Source organism: Gopherus evgoodei, chromosome 7 (genome assembly GCF_007399415.2).
Source record: "Gopherus evgoodei ecotype Sinaloan lineage chromosome 7, rGopEvg1_v1.p, whole genome shotgun sequence".
Classification (NCBI taxonomy): Eukaryota; Metazoa; Chordata; order Testudines; family Testudinidae; genus Gopherus; species Gopherus evgoodei.
Genome location: NC_044328.1, coordinates 78,079,328 through 78,104,037, shown reverse-complemented (window position 1 = coordinate 78,104,037; position 24,710 = coordinate 78,079,328). Strand labels below are relative to the sequence as shown.

Sequence of the window (24,710 nt, the reverse complement as noted above, 5' to 3'; positions counted from 1 at the left end):
CCTGAACAAACAGCTACCATTCTATCTCTTACACTGCAGGCTTGCATTTCAAAGCTCTATTCATTTATATATCTTCCTAACAAGTCTTTAAAGTTTGGCCATGGGTCATGTTAATCTGTGAGTTAATTAATCCTTTCTGGCCCTGTATCACCTTTCAATGAGATATTATATGTTATGTTATATTACACTCATAATGTCTCACCCTCTGACAGCGCTCCCCCACCTGCTCCATTCCTGTGGATAGTGCCCCCCTCCTTCTCTGCCCCCCCTGGACAGCGCTCTCCCTCCCCCTTCCTTCCCTCTCGGACTAGAAAGCACTCCCCCTCCCCACTGATCCCCACTCGAACAGCACTCCCCTCTCCTCCATCCTCCTGGACAGCTCCCTCTACCCCTCCTTCCCCTGGACAGCAGTCCCTCTCCCTCCCCTCAGGCCACACTCCCCGTCTCCCTCCACTTCCTTAGACAGCGCTCCCTTTCTTCCACTGCCCCCCCGGGACAGTGCTCCCCCTCTCACTCCATTCCCCTGATCCCCCCACAACCCTGGACAGCGCTATCACCTCTTCTCACTTGTCATTAGCCGCACAGCCCGCACAGGTGTGGGGTGGCATGGCCCAGACCCTGTCCACGCAAGCACCCATGGGCACAGGTGCAGCCACACACACCCAGCTGTCCCTGCTGCTCTGGGGGTTTCATGGGTGCCCGCTGTGGCGAGGGCTGGATGGGCTCATTCTGCACCTCTCTGTGCCAGTGCTGTCCGGCCTGCCCACCACAGTGAGTGTGATGGAGAGTGCAGAACCGGGTACGATCATCATGGAGTTCAACTTGACCTGCCAGAATGAGAGCAGCGTCCCCACCTCTGCCCCCACCCTGCAGAGCACCCCCCCGACTTCCTTCTTTAACCAACCCACCATCACCCACCACATGAACCCAACTGTACACTACAGCGTGCAGGTACGTGCTGCCATCCACAGTCCCCAGGAGGACAGACCTAGGCCCCGCTGGCAAGGCAGCCCAGCCTGGAAGTGCCCTGTGGGGCTGTGCTGGCAGGTGCAGACCCCAGACACCGGCAGCGTTAGGCCAGGGCAAGGCCGGCCTGGAGGTCTGGGCTCAGTGGGAACAGGATCTGCAATGGGAACAAGGGGCCGATGCGCTGTCACTCTGCCCCTAGGGGCGAGGGAGGGGTATGTGCACCCCCTGAGGGCAGTACAGGATGCTGGGCAGTGAAGACCCAGGCGCCAGGGTCCTGGGCAGGCCAGTCCACACACAGCCAGCTCCCCAAGCCTCTGAGCCAAAGGCCCATTCTGAGCCAGTCAGCATCTTGCCAGCCCAGGCCTAGGAGCTGTGCCCAGCAGGATTGCACCAGCCTGGCACCCAGCATCCTAGAAGGGCAAGGTGGGTATTTCAGACACACAGCCCTGGCTGCCAGTCCACTGGCTCCTGGCACCCCGTCAATGGCCCAGAGCCCATCCTGTGCAGTGCCAGATCCCAGCCCCAAGCTCCTGCTGGCCCAGTGCGTGCAGCGCCAAGTCCCTGCCCCCTCTCCGCCCCCCCCACTCCCTGGGGACAGCAGGCTAGCAGCAGAGCCACAGGGAGCAGAGCCTGCAGGGCCTCCACCAGGGGCTCCCCATGGTTCCAAGGGGGCCCAGGGATCTGCTCTTGTAAGGAGCAGGACCATTCCTTTTATGGCACCCAGGGGTGAGAGAAGGGCAAAGAGGGAGACACAGGGGGACTAGGAGGGGGCTGCGGGCTGGGTCTGAGGCTGGGGAGTCTGGAACAGGAGCCCTCGCTGCATGCGGGGTCAGGGGCGGGGCCTCTCTGACATGCGGGGTTGAGGGCAGGGCCCCATTACATGCAGGGTCAGGGCCTCGTTTCATGTGGGGTCAGGGGGAAGGCAGGACACTCTTACCTGCAGGATTCTGGGTAGGGCCCCATTACATGTGGGGTTGAGGGCGGGGCCCCATTACATGCAGGGTCGGAGGCAGAGACTCGTTTCATGTGGGATTGGGAGGAGGCAGGGCCCCATTCCATGTGGGGTCAGGGGCAGGGCCCGCTGAATGGGGGAGGCTGGCATAGCCTGTGCTCTGTGCCAGAGCCTGCTGAGTGCTGGGGTTTCTGCTAGATCACGCTGAGCCCCAGTGCGGCGCTAGACGCTCTGCAGGTCAATCAGTACACACTGACCCTGGAGGCCACCTGCCCAGGGGAGACGCCTGCCAATGGCCAGCTCTTCGTCCAGGTCCACACGGTGGATGGGCCCCCCCAGTGCATGGCCAGGTTTGCTAGCCAAGGTAAGGCCCACCCTGTGCTCTGCCATGCCCAGCCCCTGCGCTCTGTGCCCAGCCCCTGTACTCCCTTGCCCAGTCCCAGTGCTCTGCCCCAGCCTGGCCCTGCACTAGCCCTGCCCAGCCCCAGTGCTGTGTGCCCAGCCCAGCCCTAGTGCTCTGTCCCACCCAGCCCCTGCGCTCTCTACTTCCCAGTCCCAGTGCTCTCTCCTGCCTGCCCACCCCTTGCACTCTGCCCCACCCAGCCCCTGTGCTCTGAGCCCAGCGCTCTTCCCTGACCAGCCCCAGTGCTCTGCCCCGCCCTGCCCCTGCATTATTTCCTACCCAACCCCTGTGCTCTGTGCCCAGCCCCTGTGCCCAGAGCTCTGCCCCACCCAGCCTCTGCGCTCTGAGCCCAGGACTTTCCCATGCTCAGGTCCTGCGCTCTGCCCTGCCCCACCCCTGCACTCTCACCTGCCCAACCCCTGCCCTCTGCCCTACTCAGCCCCTGCATTCTGACCCAAGTGCTCTCCCCTGCCCAACCCCTGTGCCCAGCACCTGTGCTTTGTGCCCAGTGCTGCCAGGGGCATTGGGGATCCAGGCCAGGATGGGGAGCCCTACCAGGGCAGAGGGGGCACTTCTGGTGCTAACAGGACTCTCCTCCTGGCTCTTTCTGCTCTTGGCCAATGGGACCCGGTGCAGAGTGTGCGGAGGTGGGTCCAGGGCGGGTGGAGCAGCCTCTAAGCCGACTCGCCTGGCTCTGTGCTTTGCTGCAGTGGGGGAGCTGGTGCAAGTCCCAGAGGATGTGGCACCCCTGACGCCTATCTACACTGTGGTCCTGCAGCGGCCGGCTAGTGGGCTGAGGGTGAGCATGGAGCTGGGCCTGGCCTCCCATCCCTGAATGAGTGCTATGGGATGGCCCTGCACAGCCTGAGTCTAGGGGGCGGGGGTCTGACAGGGCCCGGGGTGGGGGAGAGGCTGTGGGGGCAGGAGTATCGGATGGGGCCCAGTGGCAGGGGATGTGCTGTAGGGGAAGGGGGATCCAACAGGGCCCAGTGGTGGGCGAGGGACTGTGGGGGTATGGGGGTCCAGTTGGGGGGGAGTGGCTGTAGCGGGGGAGTGGCTGTAGGTGCGGAGGGATCCAACAGGGCCCAGTGGAGGGGGAGAACTGTGGGGGCAGGGGGGATCTGATGGGGCTCAGTGGCTGGGAGGGATTGTGGGGATGGGGAGAATCCGAGGTGCCCAGTGGCAGGGGAGGATCTGGTCCAATGGGACCCAGTGGTTAGGGAGGCGCTGTTCTGAGCTGGGGATCTCGGTAAGGGGTATCTGGTTCTTTGGCTCAGCCCCTCTCTCCATGGCAGTTCACCATAGAAGACAATGACACGCCCCTCACCATCGACCACAGCGGACAGGTGCTGGCACCTGGATCAGGCTTCATCCCAGCCCATGCCGGCCAGGTGAGTGCTAAGGTCTGCCCCTGCTTGGGCAGCCTCCAGCCCTGCCTTCTCAGGGTAAGCCCGTCACCCCCAGGCCTGCTTCTGGGGCATGCCCTCCCTGAGAACACCCTGTCACGGAGTATGGGGGAGTCAGGCCGTGCACCCCTCTTCTTGGGACTCACAGTGACTCTCAGCCAGCCAGTAAAACAGAAGATTCATTGGACAACAGGAATGCAGTCTACAGCAGAGCTTGTAGGCACAACCAGGACCCCTCAATCTGGTCCTTCTGGGGGTTCAGGGAGCTTAGATCCCAGCTTGGGATTCCCTGAATTCCACCACACAGCCCCAAAACCGAAACTGACTAACCTTCTCCAGCAGGCTCTCTTCCTTTGTCCAGCTTCCCGGGCAAAGATGTTGATTCCCCCTCCCCCCTGCCTGGCTCAGGTTACAGGCTCAGGTATGGTCCGTCACCCCCTGCTCTCCTATCCCCCACACAGACAGTTCCTACTGCATCACATCTCTCCCCACTTCGAGACTGAACTGAGCGGGGTCACTCTGGCCCAGTGACCTGGGAAGTTCAGGGCCCCCCTCTCCGGGACAACGCATCTGCTATCAGGTTGGCACTTCCCTTTACATGGACCATGTCCATGTCATAATCCTGCAGGAGCAGGCTCCGCCTCAGGAGCTTGGCGTTGGCTCCTTTCATCTGGTGCAGCCAGGTCAAGGGAGAGTGGTCGGTGTACATGGTGAAGTGTCACCCAAAGAGATATGGCTCTAGTTTCTTAAGGCCCATACCATGGCCAGGCATTCCTTCTCGATGACCACGTAGTTCTGCTCCCGGGGTAGCAACTTCTTGCTCAGATACACGATGGGGTGTCTCTCCTCCTTTTCATCCTTCTGCATTAACACCACCCCCAGTCCCATGTCTGAGGCGTCGGTGAACACCATAAAGGGCTTGTCAAAGTCTGGGTTTGCCAGAACTGGGCCACTAACCAGAGCCTCCTTCAGCACCTGGCGAGCCTCCTGGCACTCCTCGGTCCAGACCACCTTGTCTGGCTTCCCCTTCTTGCACAGCTCAGTGATGGGGCCAGCTATGGCACTAAAGTGGGGCGCGAACCTTCGATAGTACCCTGCCATCCCAATAAAGGCTTGGACTTGCTTTTTGGTTTGGGGAGTGGGCCAGTCTCTGATCACCTCGACCTTGGCTGGTCCCGGCTTTAGGCAGCACTCCCCACCCGATGGCCCAGATAAGATACTTCAGCCATACCCACATTGCACTTCTCAGCCTTTATGGTTAACCCAGCCTCTCGGAGTCGGTGCAGCACTTGTCTAACCTGGGACATGTGGTCCTCCCAGGTCTGGCTAAAGACACAGATGTTGTCAATATAGACCACGGCAAAACTCTCCATCCCCCTCAGTAGCTGATCCACCAGGTGCTGGAAGGTGGCCAGCGCTCCCTTGAGGCCAAAAAGCAGGGTCAGAAACTCGTAGAGCCCCAGAGGGGTGATAAAGGCTGATTTCAGCCTGGCATCTGCATCCAGCGGCACTTGCCAGTAGCCCTTGGTAAGATCCATGGTGGTGAGGTACCGAGCGCCTCCCAGCTTGTCCAGGAGCTCGTCAGGCCTGGGCATTGTGTAGGCATTGGATGCCATGATGGCATTGAGCTTTTGATAGTCCTCACAGAACCGGATTGACCCATCCCTTTTGGGGACCAGCAACACTGGTGAGGCCCAAGGGGTGGAAGACGGCTGGATCACCCCCAAAGCCAGCATGTCCCTGACCTCTCTTTCCAGGTCCTGAGCAGTTTCCCCTGTAACTTGGAAAGGGGGGCATCTTATAGGAGGATGCGATCCGGTCTCCACTCGGTGAACAGTCAAATTAGTGTTTCCAGGCTGGTTGGAAAACAGCTGTTGGTATAGATGCAGCACTCCTTTGATCTCAGCGTGCTGGGCCAGGGTCCGCTGATCAGAGAGGGGAATTGCTTCTAGGGGGGAACCAGCTGTTGTTCCAGGGAATAGACCTACTAAAGGGTCATCTCCCTGCTCCTCCCAATGTCCACACACGGCCAACACCACATTCCCCCTTTCATAATATGGCTTCATCATGTTCACATGGTACAGCCGGCGGTGGTGCGCTCGATTCGACAGCTCCACCACATAATTTATCTCATTTAGTTGCTTGACAACCTCGAAGGGCCCTTCTCAGGTGGCCTGGAGTTTGTTCTTTCTCAGGGGGATGAGAACCATCACCTGATCCCCGGTGGCGAATGCGTGGGCCCGCGCTGTGCCGTCATACCAGATCTTCTGCTTCCTCTGGGCTCGGTCCAGATTCTCCCTGGCCAGGCCCATGAGCTCGGCAAGTCTTTCCTGGAAGGTCAGGATATACTCCACCTCTGACTCTCCATCGGGAGTGGCCTTCCCCTCCCATTCGCCTCTCATCAGGTCTAGGAGCCCCCTTACCCGCCTTCCATACAACAGTTCGAAAGGCGAAAACCCGGTAGATTACTGGGGTACTTCCCTGTACGCGAACAGCAGGTGAGGTAAGTACTTGTCCCAATCCTGCGGGTGCTGGTTCATAAATGTTTTTAGCATCATCTTTAGCGTCCCATTGAACCTTTCCATCAGCCCGTTGGACTGGGGGTGATGCACTGAGGCCCAATTGTGTTGGACCCCACATTTCTCCCACAAGCACCGGAGTAGGGCCGACATGAAAGTTGGACCTCTGGTCCATTAAGACTTCCTTGGGGAACCCCACTTGGCTGAAAATGGTCAGCAGCGCATCTGCCACAGTATCTGCTTCGATAGAGGACAAGGCCACCGCCTCGGGGTAGCGGGTGGCAAAATCTACCACCACCAGAATGTATTTCTTCCCCGATCAGGTCGTCTTGCTGAGAGGTCCCACTATGTCCATGGCCACCTTCTGGAAAGGTTCTTCTATGATGGGTAAAGGCCTCAAAGCTGCTTTCCCTTTGTCCCGGGCCTTCCCCACCCTCTAGCAGGGGTCACAGGATTGGCAATACTGTCTGACATGGGTAAAGACCCCAGGCCAGTAAAAGTTCTGTAGCAGCCTCTGCCTGGTGCGCCGGATTCCCTGGTGTCCTGCAAGAGGGATGTCATGGGCCAGGTACAGCAGTTTGTGGTGAAACTTCTGGGGAACCACCAGTTGCCTCCTGATCCCACATGCCTCTACTTCCCCTGGGGGAGCTCATTCTCGGTACAGGAACCCCTTCTCCCACAGGAACCTCTCCTTGCAACCTCTCCTCCTCCACAAGGAGGGATCTTTGTGCAACTCGGCCTGGAACTCGGTGGCTGGGGAAGGGATGGGGACCTGCTCTCTCTCGTTGGCTGGGTCAGGAGCCACAGCCCCCCTGAGCCTTGCCCTTGGGTGTTCCCTCCCCACCAGGGTAGGGTTTTGTGCCTCCGGGGTGACCTCCTTCCTAAGGTCTGGGCATAGTGCCCCTTGCCAGCTCTGGCTACGGGTCACGACTAAGATGTTCTGGGGGTTGCTTGGCCAGACCTCTAGATCCCCCCCCATCAACACCTCAGTGGGCAAATGGTGGTGCATCCCCACCTCCTTGGGGCCCTGCTTGTCTCCCCATTTCAGATGCACCCTCGCCACAGGCACCTTGAATGGGGTCTCACCCACCCCCGTCAGGGTCAGGAAGGTGTTGGGCATCACCTGATCTGGGGTCACCACCTCGGGCCGGGCCAGTGTCACCTCAGCGCCCATGTCCCAGTATCCATAGACTTTCCTCCCATCCACCTCCAGGGGAACAAGGCACTCGCTTCACAGGGACAGCCCTGCGCCCACCCTGTAAACCGAGAACCCTGAGTCCGGGGCATCCAACCCCCCAGAGGAGCCACCCTGGGGACCTCCTCTCTCCTGAGCAGTTGATAAGCTGCCAGCCCCCCTTGCCTGGGAAGCCTGCCCCTTGTCCGGCTGGGCCTCTACCAAATTAACCTGATGTGGGGTTGGTCTGCTCAGTCTGTCCTTGAGCCTATGGCACTGGGACTGTATGTGGCCCCTCTGGCCACAGTAATAGCAGCTCATGTCCCGTTGGTCCCCTCGAATTGGTCGGTTGTCCCTGACGCTGGGCGTTCCCCTTGGGAGGGGTTTCTCCCTATTCCCCCTTTGGGAGATGAGACTCTCTCTGCATCACGGTGGGCCTGTTCCTTTGGGACTCCTCCCTGACACCCCCCAACCAGCTCTTCACAAACTCATCAGCCAGCCACCCTGCATGTTGCGGGTTCTCTGGCTTTTGGTCCCTCAACCACAGTCTCAGGTTGGATGGGCACCACTCATACAGTTGCTCCAGTACCAGCAGTTTAACCAGGTCCCCCTTTGTCTGGGCCCCATCTGCCCACTTGCTGGCATATCCCTCCATGTGGATGGCTAGCTGCAGATATAAGACATCAGGGGTTTTATATTGACTCCTGAACCTCTCTCGGTACATCTCAGGAGTCAGTCCAAACTCACGTAATAGGGCCTGTTTGAATAGTTCGTAGTCCCCTTTCTCCACCCCTTCCAGTTGGCGGTACAATGCCACGGCTTTGGGGTCCAGTAAGGGGGTGAGAACCCAGAGCCTGTCCGCAGCATCAACCTGGTGCAGCTCGCAGGCCATCTCAAAGGCATCCAGAAAGTCATCCGTGTCCTCCCACTCCTTACGCTGGGCTAGGATGCACTTATCAAAGCTCCGCGCAGTCCTGGGCGCCCCCTCACTCACTGCAGCCGGGGACCCACTACTCCACTGCCTCGCCAGTTCCAGCTCATGATGATGCTGTCTCTCTTTCTCTTCCTGGTCATGTTCCCTCTGTCGTTCTTTACGTTCTTTACGTTCCCTCTGTCTCGCTTCATGTTCCCTCTGTCTCTCACTATCCTCCAGCTCTCTCAGTTTTAGCTCTTTCTCCCATTCCAGCCGCTTCCACTCCACGGATGCCAAGCGTCGCCGGGATGATCCCCTGCTGGCCGGCGAACTTCGCCGGGAGGATCCCCTGCTGGCCGGGGTGTCATGGGTGCCCTTGCTATTCGCTGGGCTCCTCCCTGCCCTTCCCCTAGGCATAGGCAGAAGGTGTCTTGGGAAGCCCTCAGCAGCTGGCTGACCACTCCCAGCTGGGACAGACACTGGTGCCTGCACTGCATCTGTCAGGCTGCTTCCCTCAGAGACAGGGATCAGTTCATTCAAGCGATCTCCCTCCTCTAGCTGGGCAATCAGCTGGTCTTTGGTGAGACTCCCTCTGCAAAGCCCCCTCTGCTTGCACAGCTCCACCAGGTCGCACTTAAGCCACTTGGCATACATCTTCCTGCTGGCCACTCACAGGCCTAGGTGCTCACCACTCCCCACGGTTTCCAGGGAGACCTCTAGTGTGCCAGCCCTTCTTGAAGTCACCACCTCTCTGCTAGGGTCAAGCTGCAGACTCCTCCACCCCTGGGACTGCTTGCTGCAATTCCCCGGGGGACCCTGTTACTTCAAAAGTCCTTCTCACTGGTCACACAGTCCCAGGAGTTAATCACCCCTGAAATCACCCCTTCATTTTACTGCTCCCCAGTCACTTACTGCAGAAAGCGCCGTCCATGGGGTGCAGTAGATCCCACCACTAACACCAGTTGTCATGGAGTATGGGGGAGTCAGGCCGTGCACCCCTCTTCCTGGGACTCACAGTGACTCTCAGCCAGCCAGTAAAACAGAAGGTTTATTGGACAACAGGAATGCAGTCTACAGCAGAGCTTGGAGGCACAACCAGGACCCCTCAATCTGGTCCTTCTTGGGATTCAGGGGGCTTAGATCCCAACTTGGGATTCCCTGAATTCCACCGCACAGCCCCAAAACTGAAACTGACTAACTTTCTCCAGCAGGCTCTCTTCCTTTGTCCAGCTTCCCAGGCAAACGTGTTGACTCCCCCTCCCCACTTGCCTGGCTCAGGTTACAGGCTCAGGTATGGTCCATCACCTAAAGTCACCCCCTGCTCTCCCATCCCCCACACAGACAGTTACTACTGCATCACACTCCTCATCCCCGGGTACTCCATCTACCCCCAGGATCCTCCCAGAACACCCCACCTCCTTTCCCCAGGCCAAGGCTCCCTCCCCGCACCCCCATGGCTCTGGGGCTCCCCTTCTCTCCAGCCATCTGAGGAGAGCTGATCAGTGCCCATGGGGCTTCAGGCCCCCCGAGCCCACAAGCTCTCTCTGTGCCCTCGCCTATGGGCCTGCAACGCAGCGCCAGAGCTCAGCGGCACCACCCCATGCAGCATGGCCCAGGCCAGGGTCCTGCCAGCCTCACCCAGCACCTGTGTCTCCAGGCGTTCAGGCTGCAGATCCTGGTGACCGACAGGAGCGGGAGAAACTGCAGTGGGGCCGTGACAGTGAGGGTGCTGCCCGTCCACCACCCCTGCATCAACTTCACGTAAGGGCACAGGGTGTGGGGCGTGGAAGTGTGGGTCACGGGGTGCTGGAGGCAAGGGTGTGGGGTAATGTTCCCAAGGTGTAGGGCGCAGGGGGCAGAGCTGTGGGATGTGGAGTGCACGGTGATCTGTGCAGGGGTATGGGGTGCAGTATTTGGGGCACAGGGGGCAGAGTTGTGGGGCAGGCAGAGTTGGGGCACGCGGGTGCTGGGGGGCAGCGGTATGGGGCGCAGGAGTGTGGGGCACAGGGTGATGTTTCCAGGACATAGGGCACAGAGTTGTGGGATGTGGGGATTTAGGGTGCGGTGGTGTCATGGACTCACTGAGGCGATACTCTGGAACTACTCCCTATGAAGCCAGTCAGGACTCTTGGGGAGTCTCCTCTCTCTGAGCATACTGTCTCCAGGGCAAGAAGCTTACATAGCTTCGACCTTTCTGTGTCTGACCTTGGACCATTCAGCGACATCTTCCACACTGTGCACTTAGCACAGCGAGTCAGTGATTCACATAGGCTCATATACAAAACAACAAAAGAAAATCCCCACTATGTCACAGGGCATGTGGATTACAGGGTGATGTGCACAGGTGATGTGTGCAGGTGTTATGCTTATAAGAAGCAAACGGGATCTTTTTCAGGGGAAAAGGCAATACACCACATTTCCTGAAGATACAACAATTAGCATATGCTTTCAATCACACACACACTCTGTCCCATCAGTCGATGTTATAGTTACCAGTCCAGAGTCCGGATCAATCTAGTGGCCAGCTAGGTTGATCACGGGTAGGTAGGAGCCGGGTTCTGTTGGTCGCGACACGAAACTCCGGGGAAGTCTTGGCAGGACAAACCCAAAGTTTCATGGCAAGGCACTCTGTTTTTATAGTATCGGAGGGGTAGCCGTGTTAGTCTGGATCTGTAAAAGCAGCAAAGAGTCCTGTGGCACCTTATAGACTAATAGACATATTGGAGCATGAACTTTCATGGGTGAATACATGCATCTGACGAAGTGGGTATTCACCCACAAAAGCTCATGCTCCAATATGTCTGTTAGTCTATAAGGTGCCACAGGACTCTTTCTGTTTTTATAGTGATTTTCCTTCATTGGGACCAATAAGTTTTGCACGGTCATGCTGCATTCAATTGTTGTTTGACAAGTGCTTGTTTTCTTAAATTGTTTTTCTCATCCTTTATCTTATTCTTTCATGAAGGCTCTCAGGGAGTTATCCCATGGTGTTTTGGGCCACAGCTATCCTGTCCCCATTGATAGGTGCCTGTCTCATCTTTAGAGTCGTCAATCTGCCCTCCTCTCACATTTCAGTAGGGGCGTGCTGCAGCCTTCTGGCCCCCTTGTATCTGTCTCCAGTCCTCCCTAGAACATCTGGTTTGGTGTTGGCCTTCACACTTATCTCTTAACACACACATTCCTTATTCACACACAAAACAGAATTGATTTACACAAAACATTTTGAATGGGAACATCACATTGCAATGCAGAAGAAAAACAATCATGGCTATATTATTATCTTATTATTCTTTATCCTTCATTCTAAATTATACAAAATACAAACAATAAATGCTACTACTACACTGAGAGTAGGGGTGAGGGCATGGAGTGCAGTTATTTGGGGCATGGGGGCAGGAGTTTGGGGTGGAGGGGTGTGGGGCACAGGGTGATGTTCCCAGAATTTAGGTTGCAGGTGGCAGATTGTGGAGCATGGGGATTTGGAGTGCGGGGGGTGTGGGGTGCAAGCTGATGTGCTCAGGGGCAGAGGTGTGTGGCAAAGGTATTTGGGACACAGGGAACAAGGATGTGTGGCACAGGGTGTCACAGGCACAGGGAGATGTTCCCAGGGCATAGGGCGCAGGGGGAAGATTTGAGGCACAAGGGTGCAAGGGGCAGGGGTGTGGGCTGCAAGAGTGTAGAGTGATGTTCCCAGACGTAGGGCGCAGGCTAGGCCTGGAGGGGCAGGCATCAGGGGGCCATACGCAGGCATATGGCAGCCCTCCAGTCCTGCTGGTGGCCATGAGGGGGGTGAGGGTGCCTGGGGCAGGTGGTGAGTGGGTGCCTGGTGGTGGCAAGGCTGGCGGTGGCTGGACTGACCTCTGCTGTGTGGTGGGCAGGGTGGAGTGGCGCAGCGTGGCCGTGCTGGAGAAGAGAGGTGCCATGCAGCTTATCACGCAGGTCCAGGCCCAGGGGGACAACGTGCGCTATGAAATCATCGCCCCGGCCGCTCACGGGCTCTACACCATCGATGCAGGTGAGCCACGGTGCTGCCCCAGGCCGGGCATACAGCCCTGGGGCTCCCTCATAACATGGCAGGGCCATGGCACATCTCTGGGATCCCCCAATATCGTGGCGGGGCCATCGCCATTGCCATGTGTCTGCCCCCCTATACCCTGGCAGGGCCGTGGCCAGGGGAGCTGTCTCTGCACCCCTCCATAACATGGCCAGGCTGTGGCTGGAGGGCATCTCTGAGATCCCCCAATACCATTGTGGCAAGGCCATGGCCAGGGACATATCTCTGCCCCACCCCATAACATGCCAGGGCCATGGCTGCAGACATGTCTCTGCCTCCCCCATAACATGGCGGGGCTGCGAAGCTGGCAAGTTTCCCTGAGGGCAGCCCTTCCCATCAATCCTTGTTCTTGCCTTGGGATACTGAGGGCTGCAGAGGCCCCGGCCTGGTGCTGAGCATGTGGTGGCACCCTCCTGTCCTTGGCAGTGACTGGCGAGCTCCGCAACACCTACGAACTGGATCTGCAGCGCTCCCCAGAGCTGGCACACACCCAACTGCTGGTGAGGGCCTACAACATGCTGCACCCCAGTGACAGCGACACCATGGGCCTCAACATCACTGTGCTGTCCACCAACACACTGGCACCCCGCTGCTCCCCTGCAGTCTTCCTGTAAGGCTCCCTGCCCCCGCCCCCCATCATGGCTGGGAACCAGATTCTGCCCCAGGTTCTGCCCCGGCTCTGGGAGGGCAGTGAGGTCTAGTGGTTGTGGGAGGGGGGTGTGGAGCCAGGACTCCTGGGTTCTGCCCCAGCTCTAGGAGGGCAGTGAGGTCTAGTGGTTGGGGGAGGTGGAGCCAGGACTCCTGGATTCTATCCCCAGCTGTGACACACCCTACATTGCAATGCTGGCCAGGTCCCTGTACCTCTCCTTGCAGAAGGGGCTGCTGCCTGGGGTGCGGTGAGATCCTAGTCACAGGTGGCCCTGGCTGAAGCATCATGCAGATGGGCCCTGAGTGCTGGCCGCAGTGTGGCAGGGCTGCTGGTGGCATACCTGGCACTAGGGCAGGAGAGAGGTCCCCTCCCTTTACCCATGTCCTGTTGGCCCTTCCCCTTCCCCACTGGTAACCCCAGCCCTCCTTCTGCCAGGGCTCAGGTATCTGAGGACACTCCCATCGGCTGGACTCTCGTGACGCTGACATGCATGGACCCAGAGGCCAGGAACAGCTCCCTGTGCTACCAGGTGGAGGGCGACCAGCACTCACGCTACAGCTTCCGCATGCAGGGCCCCCAGCTGCAGGTGAACCCAGCGGGCAGGGCCAGGGCACGCCTGGCCAGGGCCAGTGCCTTCTGCAGCCAGCAGGGCACCACGGGGCACTGCTGGGGCCTGGTCTGTGGGATCCAGACTGCTCCACCTAGCAACCCTCAGGGAGCCCAGCTGTGAACTGCCTGGGCTCTATCCCCAGCAATGGGAGGGGAATGGGGGCTAGTGGTTAGAACTGGGGGAGCAGTGCTGGGAGCCAGGCCTCCTTGGCTCTATCTCTAGCTCTTGGAGGGGGATGGGGGATGGGAGGGGCTTGGAGTCAGGACTTCTGGGTTCTGTCCCCAGGACCCCAGCTCTGGAAGGGGAGTGGAGACTAGTGGTTAGAGTGGAGAGGGAGGGGGGCCTGGGAGCCAGGACTCGAGGTTCTCTCCCCAGTAGGGCTCATGTGGGGTTCAGGGGGAGGCATAGAGATGGCAGGGCCCAACGGGCAGCCCTGACTATGGGAGTTTCAGTGTCCAGCCCCTGCACCTCTGAGCTGCCTGGGTTTGAATCCCATAGGTCAACGAGACCCTGGACTACGATTCAGCTGCCAGCGCCCGCTTCCAGTATGTGGCCACCATCTTGGTGACAGACAGTGGGCAGCCCCCGCTGAGCAGTGAGTGTCCCCGCTCCGCTGATCCCCGGCCTGGCCCAGGCCCCTCGGTCCAGTTGCACAGGCAGAGCAGGGGCAGTGGGAGCTGGGCAGCACCAACTGAGGGCAGCACGAATCCTAGCGTAACCCTTAGCCAGAAGGTGCAGCCATAGGGGACACAACTTCCAGAATACAATGGGGTCACGAAGCCCCTCTTTTACCACCCATGGAGCTGTCAGTAAGAAACAACCTTTCCAGTCCCCAAGACCCTGGCCCGGGTTTGTGCGTGGAGGTTGTTACCCTCCATTCCCAGACAGCCACCTTATTCCCCCACCCCCGAACTCCAGACAGCTCAGCCTTGTGGGGCTGGTCCCCCCATCCCTAGATGGTCTGGCCACAGAGGCTGAACCCCCCTACATCCCCAGATAGCCCAGTCACCGGGAGCTGATCTCCCCCCATCTCCAGACAGCCTGGCCCCTGGGGGCTGGTCCCGCCACATCCCAGATAGCCCAGTGCCCCAATTCTGCCCCCATATCCAGACAGCCCAGCCCTGGGGGTCTGATCTCCCCCATCCCCAGATAGCCCGGCCCTGGGAGGCTGGTCCCCCCCATCCCAGACAGCCCGGATTCACTGGGTAATGCTCTGGAACTACTCCCTATGAAACGAGTCAGGACTCTGGGGGAGCCTCCTCTCTGAGCATACTGTCTTCAGGGCAAGAAGCTTACACAGCTTCCATCTTCCTGGATCTGACCTCAGAGCATTCAGCATCCCCTTCCACACCGTGTGCTTCCTGCAGTGAGTCTCCTGGGGAAGCCAGAGGGCCCTGCATCCCAACTCCACAGTCAGACATGACTCAGCCAGCATGTAGAACAGAAGGTTTTTTAGTCGATAGGAACACAGCGTAGAACAGAACTTGTTAGCATAGAAATCAGTGACTTTCAGCCAAGTCCATTTTGGGGAGTACTAGGTCTCCTCCTCCCCTTTGTCCTGCTTCCCGGGCAAAAGGTGTCACCTGGTGGCACCCCTTCCTGGGTCTCAAGTAAGAAGGGCACTGGTTATAACATATGTGCAGGCAGTTGAGCAGCCTCACCTGCCCCACAGGTCTCAGGCAAAGTCACGCAACCCTATTCCCGCCACCGAGGTATTGGTGCAGCACACAGGGAAACTGAGGCACACACAGTATTCATGCAAAACAGTAAACTCACATAGGCTCAACAGTAAGACTCTCAACATAACAACGGAAAATCCCTACTTCATCACACCCTCCATCCCCAGACAACCCGGCCCCACGTATTTGACACCCCCCCGGCTTCTGTGATGCAGCCCGTGTGCCCGTGCTGGTGACGGTGACTCCGAAGAACGAGCATTCACCTGCTTGCCCAGCCAGCACCATGTTCAGCGTGCCAGAGGATGCAGCCTTCGGTGACACAGTGGGCCGGGTGAATGGCACAGACCTAGACTACCCCTTCAACAACATTGAGTACAGCATTGCTGGGGGTGCCGGCACCAGCCCGCCCGCCTTCTACATCGGCCCACGCACCGGTAAGCTGCCATGTGTAACAAAGTCCTCAGGCGATGCTCTGGAACTGCTCCCTACAAAGCCAGTCAGGACTCTGGTGAAGTCTCCTCTCTGTGAGCAGACTGTCTTCAGGGCAAGAAGCTTACATGGCTTTCACCTTCCTGGATCTGATCTTTGGAGCATTCAGCATCCTCTGCCCCTCCCTGTGCTTCCCACAGCGAGTCCGCCCTGGCGGGGTCCTGGGGAAGCCAGAGGGTCCTGCACCCCAACTTCACAGTCAGACGTGACTTTTAGCCAGCCAGTAAAACAGAGGTTTATTAGATGACAGGAGCACGGTCTAAAACAGAGCTTGTAGGTACAGAGAACAGGACCACTCAGCAGGGTCCATTTTGGGGAGCAGTGAGCCAGACAACCAAGTCTACCCCTCACTCCACGTCCCCAGCCAGCGCCAAAATGACTCACTCTCCAGCCTCTCCTCCTCTGGGCTTTGTCCCTTTCCCTGGTCAGGAGGTCACCTGATTCCTTTGTTCTCCAACACCTTTAGTTATCACCTTGCAAGGGGGAAGGGACCAGGCCATTAGTTGCCAGGAGACAGAGTGTCGGCCATTTATGCACACTGGCGCTTTGCAACAATCACACCCCCTTATCCCACCACATATAGACTTAAGAAAAGCATGGGGGAAACTGAGGCACTGCTACAGTATTCAGAGGAAACATTAAGGACAGTCTCACTTTGTCACACCATGCCAGTCTGCGTGGGCCTATGCTAGCCTCTCCACCTGTCCCTGAGCCTGTTCCCCTGCTCCCCGCCTCATTACCCCTGAACCCACCCCATTACTCCATCCCTTTCCTGACCCCATTATCCCTCCCTCATCCTGCCCTGCCCGTTTCCCCTTCCCCTCCCTGCCCTGCGTCCATTACCCCATCCCCACCCTGACCCCATTATCCCCCTCACCTTGCCCTGCCCCTGTTACCCCTCCACCCACCCTCGTTACTCCAGCCCCACCCTGCTCTGCCCCCATTACCCCTCCCCCACCCTGTCCCCTTACCCCCTCACCATCCCCATTACTCCATCCCCTCCCTGACCCCATTACCCCACATTCACTCTTATCCCTTCACTCCTCCCCTACCCTGCCCTCCAGGCAGCCCCCTCCTCACCTGACCCTAGCCTTGACCCTGAGTCCCTCTCTTGAGGAGCCCAGGCTGTGAGTGTCTCCCCAGAATGTTTCTGCGTGGCTGCTCCTGTGTCATGCAGGTGAAATTCATGTGCTCGGGCCCCTGGACTACGAGAGCAAGCAGGTCTATATCCTGACCGTGCAGCTGCGGGATGTGGCCAATGATGCGGACCCACGGCACCAGCGCAGTGTGCTGTGTGACATCACCATCCAAGTGCAGGTGATGCTCCGCTGTGCACCTCCTGGCCGGACCCAGGGCCAGGCCCACAACTCATGTGCGCCAGGGGGCTGGTTAAGATTACTCAGGCCACCTTAACTTTGGCGTTCCCTAATTCTGGAGCACTTGGCTCTGCCAACTCAGCGTGTCCTCGGCCCAGCGGTTCGGTCTGTGCCGTTCCAAGGGTTCTACAGGAGAAAACAGATCAAATCCCATGAAGGTATCTGCTAGGAGCCTCGGATGCTTGGGTTCAGCCCCTGGCCACAGGAGGGCAGTGTGCTCTTTATTAGCACAGGGGTGCTTTGCCTTTCCGCAGTGCTCAGGAATGGAGGGGGGGGTGGCTCAGCGGAAGCCTCCCTAGTTATCCTTCGAATCAGCCCGCTTTTCCCGTGAGCCAAGACAGCAGCCAGGCACCTAGAGCCCTGGTGTCCCCAGCCAACCCTGCCAAAGGCCCAGCTGGGAGCCCTGTGCCAGCCTGTTCCTGGTGCACAGGGGGTCTCCCGGACTCGCCTGCCTCCTGAAGTGGAGGGATGAGGCTCTGCCACATGGCTGAGGTGAGAACTCTGGTGGGCGGAGGGCCCAGACCAGGCAGCCTCAAGGTCCCTCCAGGTGGTGATGAGGCTGCAGGAGGCTGTGCTGGTGCTGTGCAGGGACGGGCTCTTCATGGCCTCGGGACCCAGCCCACTCAGTGCACTGGCAGCCAGCACCCCAGCTGTGACCAGAGACAGAGAGCAGCATGGAGTCCCTCTGCCCCCTGCGGTGGGCTTGAGAGAAGCTGGGGGGAGGAGGGGAAACCAACAGCCCATGGGCGTGGCCGGGGCAGCTCCAGGCCCCAGCATGCCAAGCGCGTGCTTGGGGCGGCATGCCGCGGGGGGCGCTCTGCTGGTCACCGGTAGGGCGGCAGACGGCTCCGGTGGACCTCCCGCAGGCATCCCTGCGGAGGGTCTGCTGGTCCCGCGGCTCCGATGGACCTCCTGCAGGCATGCCTGGGGAGGTCCACCGGAGCTGCGGGACCAGCGAACCGCGGGACCAGCAGACCCTTTGCAGGCACACCTGCGGGAGGTCCACCGGAGCCGCCTGCCACCCTCCCAGTGACCAGCAGAGCGCCTCCTGCAGCACGCCGCCCTGCTTGGGGCAGCAAAATGTCTAGAGCCGCCCCTGTGCATGGCGCTATCCACAGATCTTTGGTAGAACCAATAGAAACATGGGTTACAGGCTGCTGCTGGCATGGCCCTGCCCATACCCACTGGCAATGGGGCTGCCCCTGGGATGCTGCAGGGTTGGCCCTGCCTGTGCCCACCAGCAATGGGACTCTCACCCCACCTCCCTTCTCTAGCACAGATCTGCCTGGCAGGAGTGAGAGGTGAATGCATGCTAGTTGGGCGCACAGTATAAGGTTGTGACACACATGGTACTGCTCTGGCCCTATCAGCAGAGGGCAGTGTGCTGGCTTAGCGTGCTGTCACTGTGTACCTGGAATGTCATGCTGCCTTGGTGCCCAGGGTCTGTTCTGCGGCCTACTTCACCAGAATGAGAGCTGGGAATTTTCCTGGGTCAGGGATGGCCCGTTGCCCTGGCCTGGGGCTGACCTGCCCAGCTAGGGGAATCCTGATCCCACCTTGGGCCCCAAGTGCCACTGCGATGCCACCTGCGCCACAGCTCTGGGGTAGCTGTTCCCAGCACAGGCCTCTGTGTGCCCCCAGGACACCAATGACCAGCCCCCACGCTGCACGCCCCCCTTTCAGGAGGTCTTCATCTACTCCACCCGGGACCCCAGCCTGCCCCTTGTGCAGTTGCAGTGCTCTGACGAGGATAAGAGCACCATGCTGCCCCTGACCTACACCCTTGTGGGAGGTGAGTGGGTCACGTTTCCATTCCCCTGGCCTAACACAGGGCAGGGGTCATCTCTGTGCCCCTGGCCTAACCCTGGAGGAGGAGCAGGGCATCTCCATGCCCATGGCCTCGCCCTGGGAGGGGGAGATGGGTGTCTCTGTGCCCTTGCCCTATCTGTTGGGGGGGGGGGGGCTCTGTGTCCCTGGCCTAGCCTTGGGTGTGTGTGGGGGTAAGCTGGGTGTTTCCATGCCCCTATCTTACCCGTTGGGGGTGGGAGGGAGGGAAGAGGCTGGGTTTGGGCCTCATAGGGGCTCACGTCTCAGTCTACGCTCTGTGGGGACCTGGCAGGGCCTCAGAGGTAGTGTCTGCAGTGGGCATAAGGGGGCTTTGTGGTGGGGCAGTGAGGGGGTGCTCTCTGTACTTGGGGTGTGGGACAGCATCCTCTCCGCACTACTCCCCTGATGGGCAGTGGACCCCAGGCTCATCAGGCCCTTTCCTTGCCAGGCAACACCAATGGGCGCTTCCGGCTGGCGGGCAGCACTCTGCTGCACTCCGCTTTTTCCTACTCACCCGACAGTATTCGTGAGCCCCACACCTTCGAGCTGCTGGTGGAGGTGACGGACAGCCTCAGTACGCCATGCCACAGCACCACAGCCACACTGGTCGTGCACGTGACGCCCTGGGCCACTACCATGCCTAGCACCACCACTACACGCACGGTGAGCCAGGGAGCTCCGGGGTGCCCCCAACTCAGCCCCTGACCATCAGCCTGCTCTGTTCTCCTGGGGTAGCCATATGGCCCAGGGTAACTCCCCCACCCCCCTAGCCTGTTCTGGCCCCCCAACCTGACTGCTCCCATGTCCCCTCTGGAGGGTTGCTTCTACCCCCATTTGTTGTGGGCACAGCTCCTGGCCTTGGCAAGGGGGTAGAGATAAACCTGCAGCTGAGGTGCCCACTGGAGGGCTGGGTGGAGCCTGCGCTGGGATGTGGGGAGCAGTCTCCTTACCTAGGGCTCCAGTCTGTGTCCTGGAATCACCCCAGAGCCCACGCTGTGCCAGACTTTCCCAGCGCCCCCCCTTTTCTGGCAGGGTGTTGAGCACAGGGAGGTTAATGCAGCCCCCTGTGACATGGTGCCCCAAGCCATGCTGAGGCCCAGTGCCCTGTGTTGCAAGTGCATGGAGCTGTTTTGTCTCATGAGAGCACTGCCCACAGCCTGCAGAGCTCCTTGCCCCAGCATGCCCACACCCCAGCTTGATAGGCCTTCCAGCACTTTGCTCTCTGCTAGCAGACCCTGCGGAAGGAGCCGCTAGTTGTCACCCACGCTGAGCGGTTCTGGGCACCCTCGCCCTGGTTCGTGGTGGTGCTGACCGTCTCCATGGTGTTGCTGCTGGTGGCACTGGCATGGCTGGCTTGGAAACTCCTGTACAGGTGAGTGTTAACACGCAGGGTGGCATAGGCAGGGCTGCCAGGCAGGACACACCCTGCCACGGCCAGTGGCCACCTGGCCAGGAGGGGCCTTCAGGGCTCCATGTTGCAGGGCAGCCATCTCTGCCAGGGACAGCAATCCACCCACCCCCTGCTCCCGGCCCCTAGGACAACAGGGGCCCCGACCCCTGCCCTCCCCCACTCCCCACTCTCAGGGCTGGCGCTACCATTTAGGCGACCTAGGCAATGGCCTAGGGCACCAGAATTTTTTAGGGGCACTATTTTGCCCGGGGGGCGGCACGCGTGTCCGGTGGACCTACCGCAGTCATGCCTGCGGCAGGTCCACCGGAGCCTTTAGACCAGCGGACCACCCGCCGGCATCACTGCGGCAGCTCCACTGGAGCCTTTCCAGCAGCAGACCATCTGCCGGCATGACTGCAGTAGGTCCACCGGTGCTGCGGGGGGGCGGCGAAATGGCCATCCGCCTAGGGCGTCAGAAACTCTGGCGCCGCTCCTGCCAGCTCACCACTTCCCTGTGCTCCTCATTGCAGGCCTGCTCCGGACAAGTCAGCGCAGCCACTCCTACAGGACAGGTGAGAGCCTCTCCACAGCCTCCCCACTGGCCCAGCCTGAGGAAATGCAGGAGACCCAACCCTAGAGCTGGGGGTTGGGGACCCCATTGGAGCCAGTCCTGGGCCAGGGCCATTCCTGTTGCCAGATTTGCCTGTTACTTTGGGGTATGCTAGTTTATTAGGTTTCAGAGTAGCAGCCATGTTAGTCTGTATCCACAAAAAGAATGAGGAGTACTTGTGGCACCTTAAAAACTAACAAATGTATTTGAGCATAAGCTTTCGTTGTCTACAGCCCACTTCATCAGATGCACAGAATGAAACATATAGTAAGAAGATATATATACATACAGAGAACATGAAAAGGTGGGAGTTGCCTTATCAACTCTAAGAGGCTAATTAATTAAGATGAGCTATATCAACAGGAAGAAAAAACTTTTGTAGTGATAATCAAGATGGTCCATTTCAGACAGTTGACAAGAAGGTGTGAGGATACTTAAACATGGGAAATAGATTCAGTTTGTATAATGACCCAGCCACTATTCAAGCCGAAATTAATGGTATCTAGTTTACATATTAATTCAAGTTCAGCAGTTTCTGACTGGAGTCTGTTTTTGAAGCTTTTCTGTTGCAAAATTGCCACCTTTATCTCTGTTACTGAGTGACCAGAGAGGCTGAAGTGTTCTCCTGCTGGTTTTTGAATGTTATGAATCCTGATGTCAGATTTGTGTCCATTTATTCATTTACTTAGAGACTGTCTGGTCTGGCCAATGTACATGGCAGAAGGGCATTGCTGGTACGTGATGGCATATATCACATTGGCAGATGTGCAGGTGAACGAGCCTCTGATGGCATAGCTGATGTGATTAGGTCCTATGATGGTGTCCCTTGAATAGATATGTGGACAGAGTTGGCAACGGGGTTGTTGCAGGGTTTGGTTCCTGGGTTAGTGTTTTTGTTCTGTGGTATGTGGTTGCTGGTGAGTATTTGCTTCAGGTTGGGGGGCTGTCTGTAAGGGTTACTCTTCGGGGGGGGGCGTGTTCTGTAATTCTATCAATGTACTGCTTGTGTCACTTGTGTTTTCATATGGAGCTCTACTTCTCCCTGCTGCAAATCCCCTCCCAATGGAGCTATCCTGCAGGACCTAGGTTCCCCAGGGCTGGGCTCCTCCAGCCCCAGAATCAGATGAACACACACACATTAACAGAGCAAGTCTGAATGGACCAAGTCAATCAGCACTCTCAAGCTGACTCTATATATGATCCTGGACTCAGTGGGCTGGGCCAAGCAGCACTTCCAAGCTCCCAACCTTATATGCCACAGGTACAGCACTGGAATAGAGTAAGCCTGAGCAGGCTGGGTCAAACAGCACTTCCAGGCTGCCACCCTCGTATGTCACAGGTTCATCATGTCACTATCCCCACTTTAACATTACAATTGTTCTGGCAGTAACCCACTTGATGAGCAAACCCCACAGTATTTTTGGGTGCTACAGGAACCTTTAGCTTAGGTAAGAGGAACGTTGCTGCAGAATAGATGAGGGAGCCAAAAACACAAAAGAGTAAAGTTCAGAGAGAGGGAGGGAAGCAACCAGCTTAACCATAAAAGTTATTGAATAATAGTGATAACCACACAAGGAGAGTTTAAACAAACATAACAGTTACATTATTAAAGATTATAAAAGTCAGATATAGAAAACTATACTTGATCAAACAAGTCAGGGTTAAAAAGTTATACATGAAAAGAAAATAGAGAGAGAGAGAGCTGGGGTCTCATCACTCCATGAAGCTTGAACTGGTCAGGGTTCCCAGGTGACGGTAGCTCAGGGTTCTGAGTACTGGAGACAGGCAGAGTCCCCAGCACAATCAGGCAGGAGAAGATGAAGTTCCAGTGGAACTGATGCAGAGTTTGGATCCAGGCATCAGAACACTTACTTGAGTGTGAGTAGGGGTTTTTGTAGGGAAACAACAATGGAGAACACTAGATTTGTTTATGGGTAAACTGATAACTCAAGGGTTTTCTTTAGGCTAGACAATAGAAACTCATCATTCCTGGCTATGGGTGATGTTTCTTCAAGGGAGCTTACAATACAATTAGGCAGCTTCAGTATTTTGGATATGAATCAAGGATTCATTACTAGAATTGGTCTGATAACTGTGAGCTGGGTGTGTGCAGGTGTAGGTTCGTTAACATCTGGAGCAGAGATCCCCCATGATGCAGTGCTTCCCTGCTTTTCTGGTCCCAGAGTTCTGTGCGGTAATCTCTGTTCTCCATTCTGTATGCTAATAGAGGTCTCCCTGTCCCATCTTTGATGCAAATGAGGCTAGGGGAGTTGCATTAATCCTGTCACCTTTGTCAGGGGGGGTTTAGGTGTGTCTCCCACTGCCTTTTCATTACTTTCTGTAAATCTTTCCTCTGAATGGTTTTGGTTCAAGCAGAGCCTGAGAGGGCAGGGGTGGTGTCCTTCACAAGTCAGACAGGCTGGATATTGCATCCTGGTTCCCCAAGAACACAGAACTAACTGGTATCATTTCCTACAGAGTGGGGTATGCTCCTCCCAGATGGGTATGCTCCATCTCCGGGGCTGGGCTGCATGGGGGCTAGACATGATAAACTGGGACTCGGTTGGCAGACAACGGATCCATCTGGGAGGGCCTCTGCCTTTGCCATGGGTTGGTACCGGCACTGAGCCCTTTGCCATGGTAGCGGTGCTGCGCTGCTAGAGACCTGAGAGCTATCTCTGGTCAGGTGTGGGCACTGGGTGCTAGGCTGCCCTGCTAGACCAGGGCCTGGGACAGTCCCACAGGAAATGGCATCTGCCTTCCATAGGGCCCGGCAGCTCCCGGGAGGCACCCTACCGCACCATGTTGTTTCTCTATGCCCCTCTCAGAGTGACCAGCCCTGTACACCACAGCCTGCCCTGGTGCCTGTTGCCTGGCATGGGACCCAAGCCTCACGCGAGGGAGCTCCTTGTGCTCCATAGCCTGAAGGCACTGATGGCAGGGGCTACCCCTCTGCCAGGCTGGGAGCTCCAGTGCCCAGATCCAGTGCCTTGGCGTCCAGAAGAGTGTGCCCAGGCTTTGGGAGGGGCACGCACCAGCGCAGGTGGTAGAGGCCTGGCTCTTTGGGGTCCTGCCCCACATGGGGCCCATGCCCTGACTGTCCTCTCACTCCCCTCAGGGCCTCGTTAGACTCACATGTGGCACAGAACAACGCAGTCCCGGGAGAGCTGGACAAGGAGACCAGCCACGCCAGTGTCCTCAGCCTGGTACTGATGCCTTGTCCAAGCATGTGCCAGGCAGGAGCCCTGCCAAGGCTGCCCTCAGAGCACTGCTCCCAGCCTGTGCACCTGCCAGGCCCCCACTTCCACCTCGCCCTCCGAGGCTGGCACAGCCTGCTGTTGGCATGGCCCACAACAGCTCCCCCAAGACATTGGGCACCTTCCCCAGATGGAAGGACCAGTCTCCGTGCCTGCTCTGTCCCCAGCACCCACTGCTGGTCCTGCCCCCCCAGAACCCCCTGCTGGCTGTGCCCTCGAGTGTGCCTGCCCCGCCCTCACCCAGCACCTCCTGCTGGCTGTGCCCCCAAGTGCACCTGCTCTGCCCCCCCCAGCACCCTTGCTGGCTGTGCCCCCCAGTGCACCTGATCCATCCCCCCAGCACCCTCTGTGGCTGTGCCCCTGAGTGCACCTGCCCCGCCCTCCCAGCACCTCCCTCTGGCTGTGCCCACGAGTGAAGCTGCCCTGCCCCCTC

General features: G+C 58.2%; 1 protein-coding gene across 3 annotated transcripts in view; it reads left to right on the top strand.

The window, feature by feature from the left end:
• CDHR4 (cadherin related family member 4) overlaps nt 1-24,710 on the top strand; it is a 31,962-nt gene that overhangs the window by 3,448 nt on the left and 3,804 nt on the right. For 2 of the 3 annotated variants that reach the window (XM_030570917.1, XM_030570920.1), the window contains exons 3-17: nt 749-951; nt 2,120-2,285; nt 3,035-3,123; nt 3,620-3,715; nt 9,994-10,097; nt 12,215-12,351; nt 12,817-13,000; nt 13,475-13,625; nt 14,148-14,244; nt 15,544-15,762; nt 16,995-17,134; nt 18,835-18,985; nt 19,469-19,683; nt 20,253-20,392; nt 20,941-20,982. In XM_030570917.1, the coding sequence (XP_030426777.1) occupies nt 749-951; nt 2,120-2,285; nt 3,035-3,123; nt 3,620-3,715; nt 9,994-10,097; nt 12,215-12,351; nt 12,817-13,000; nt 13,475-13,625; nt 14,148-14,244; nt 15,544-15,762; nt 16,995-17,134; nt 18,835-18,985; nt 19,469-19,683; nt 20,253-20,392; nt 20,941-20,982 (2,134 nt within the window). Of the gene's footprint in view, nt 1-748; nt 952-2,119; nt 2,286-3,034; nt 3,124-3,619; nt 3,716-9,993; nt 10,098-12,214; nt 12,352-12,816; nt 13,001-13,474; nt 13,626-14,147; nt 14,245-15,543; nt 15,763-16,994; nt 17,135-18,834; nt 18,986-19,468; nt 19,684-20,252; nt 20,393-20,940; nt 20,983-24,138; nt 24,227-24,710 lie in introns of all 3 variants that reach the window. The other variant, XM_030570919.1, reaches the window with a different exon arrangement.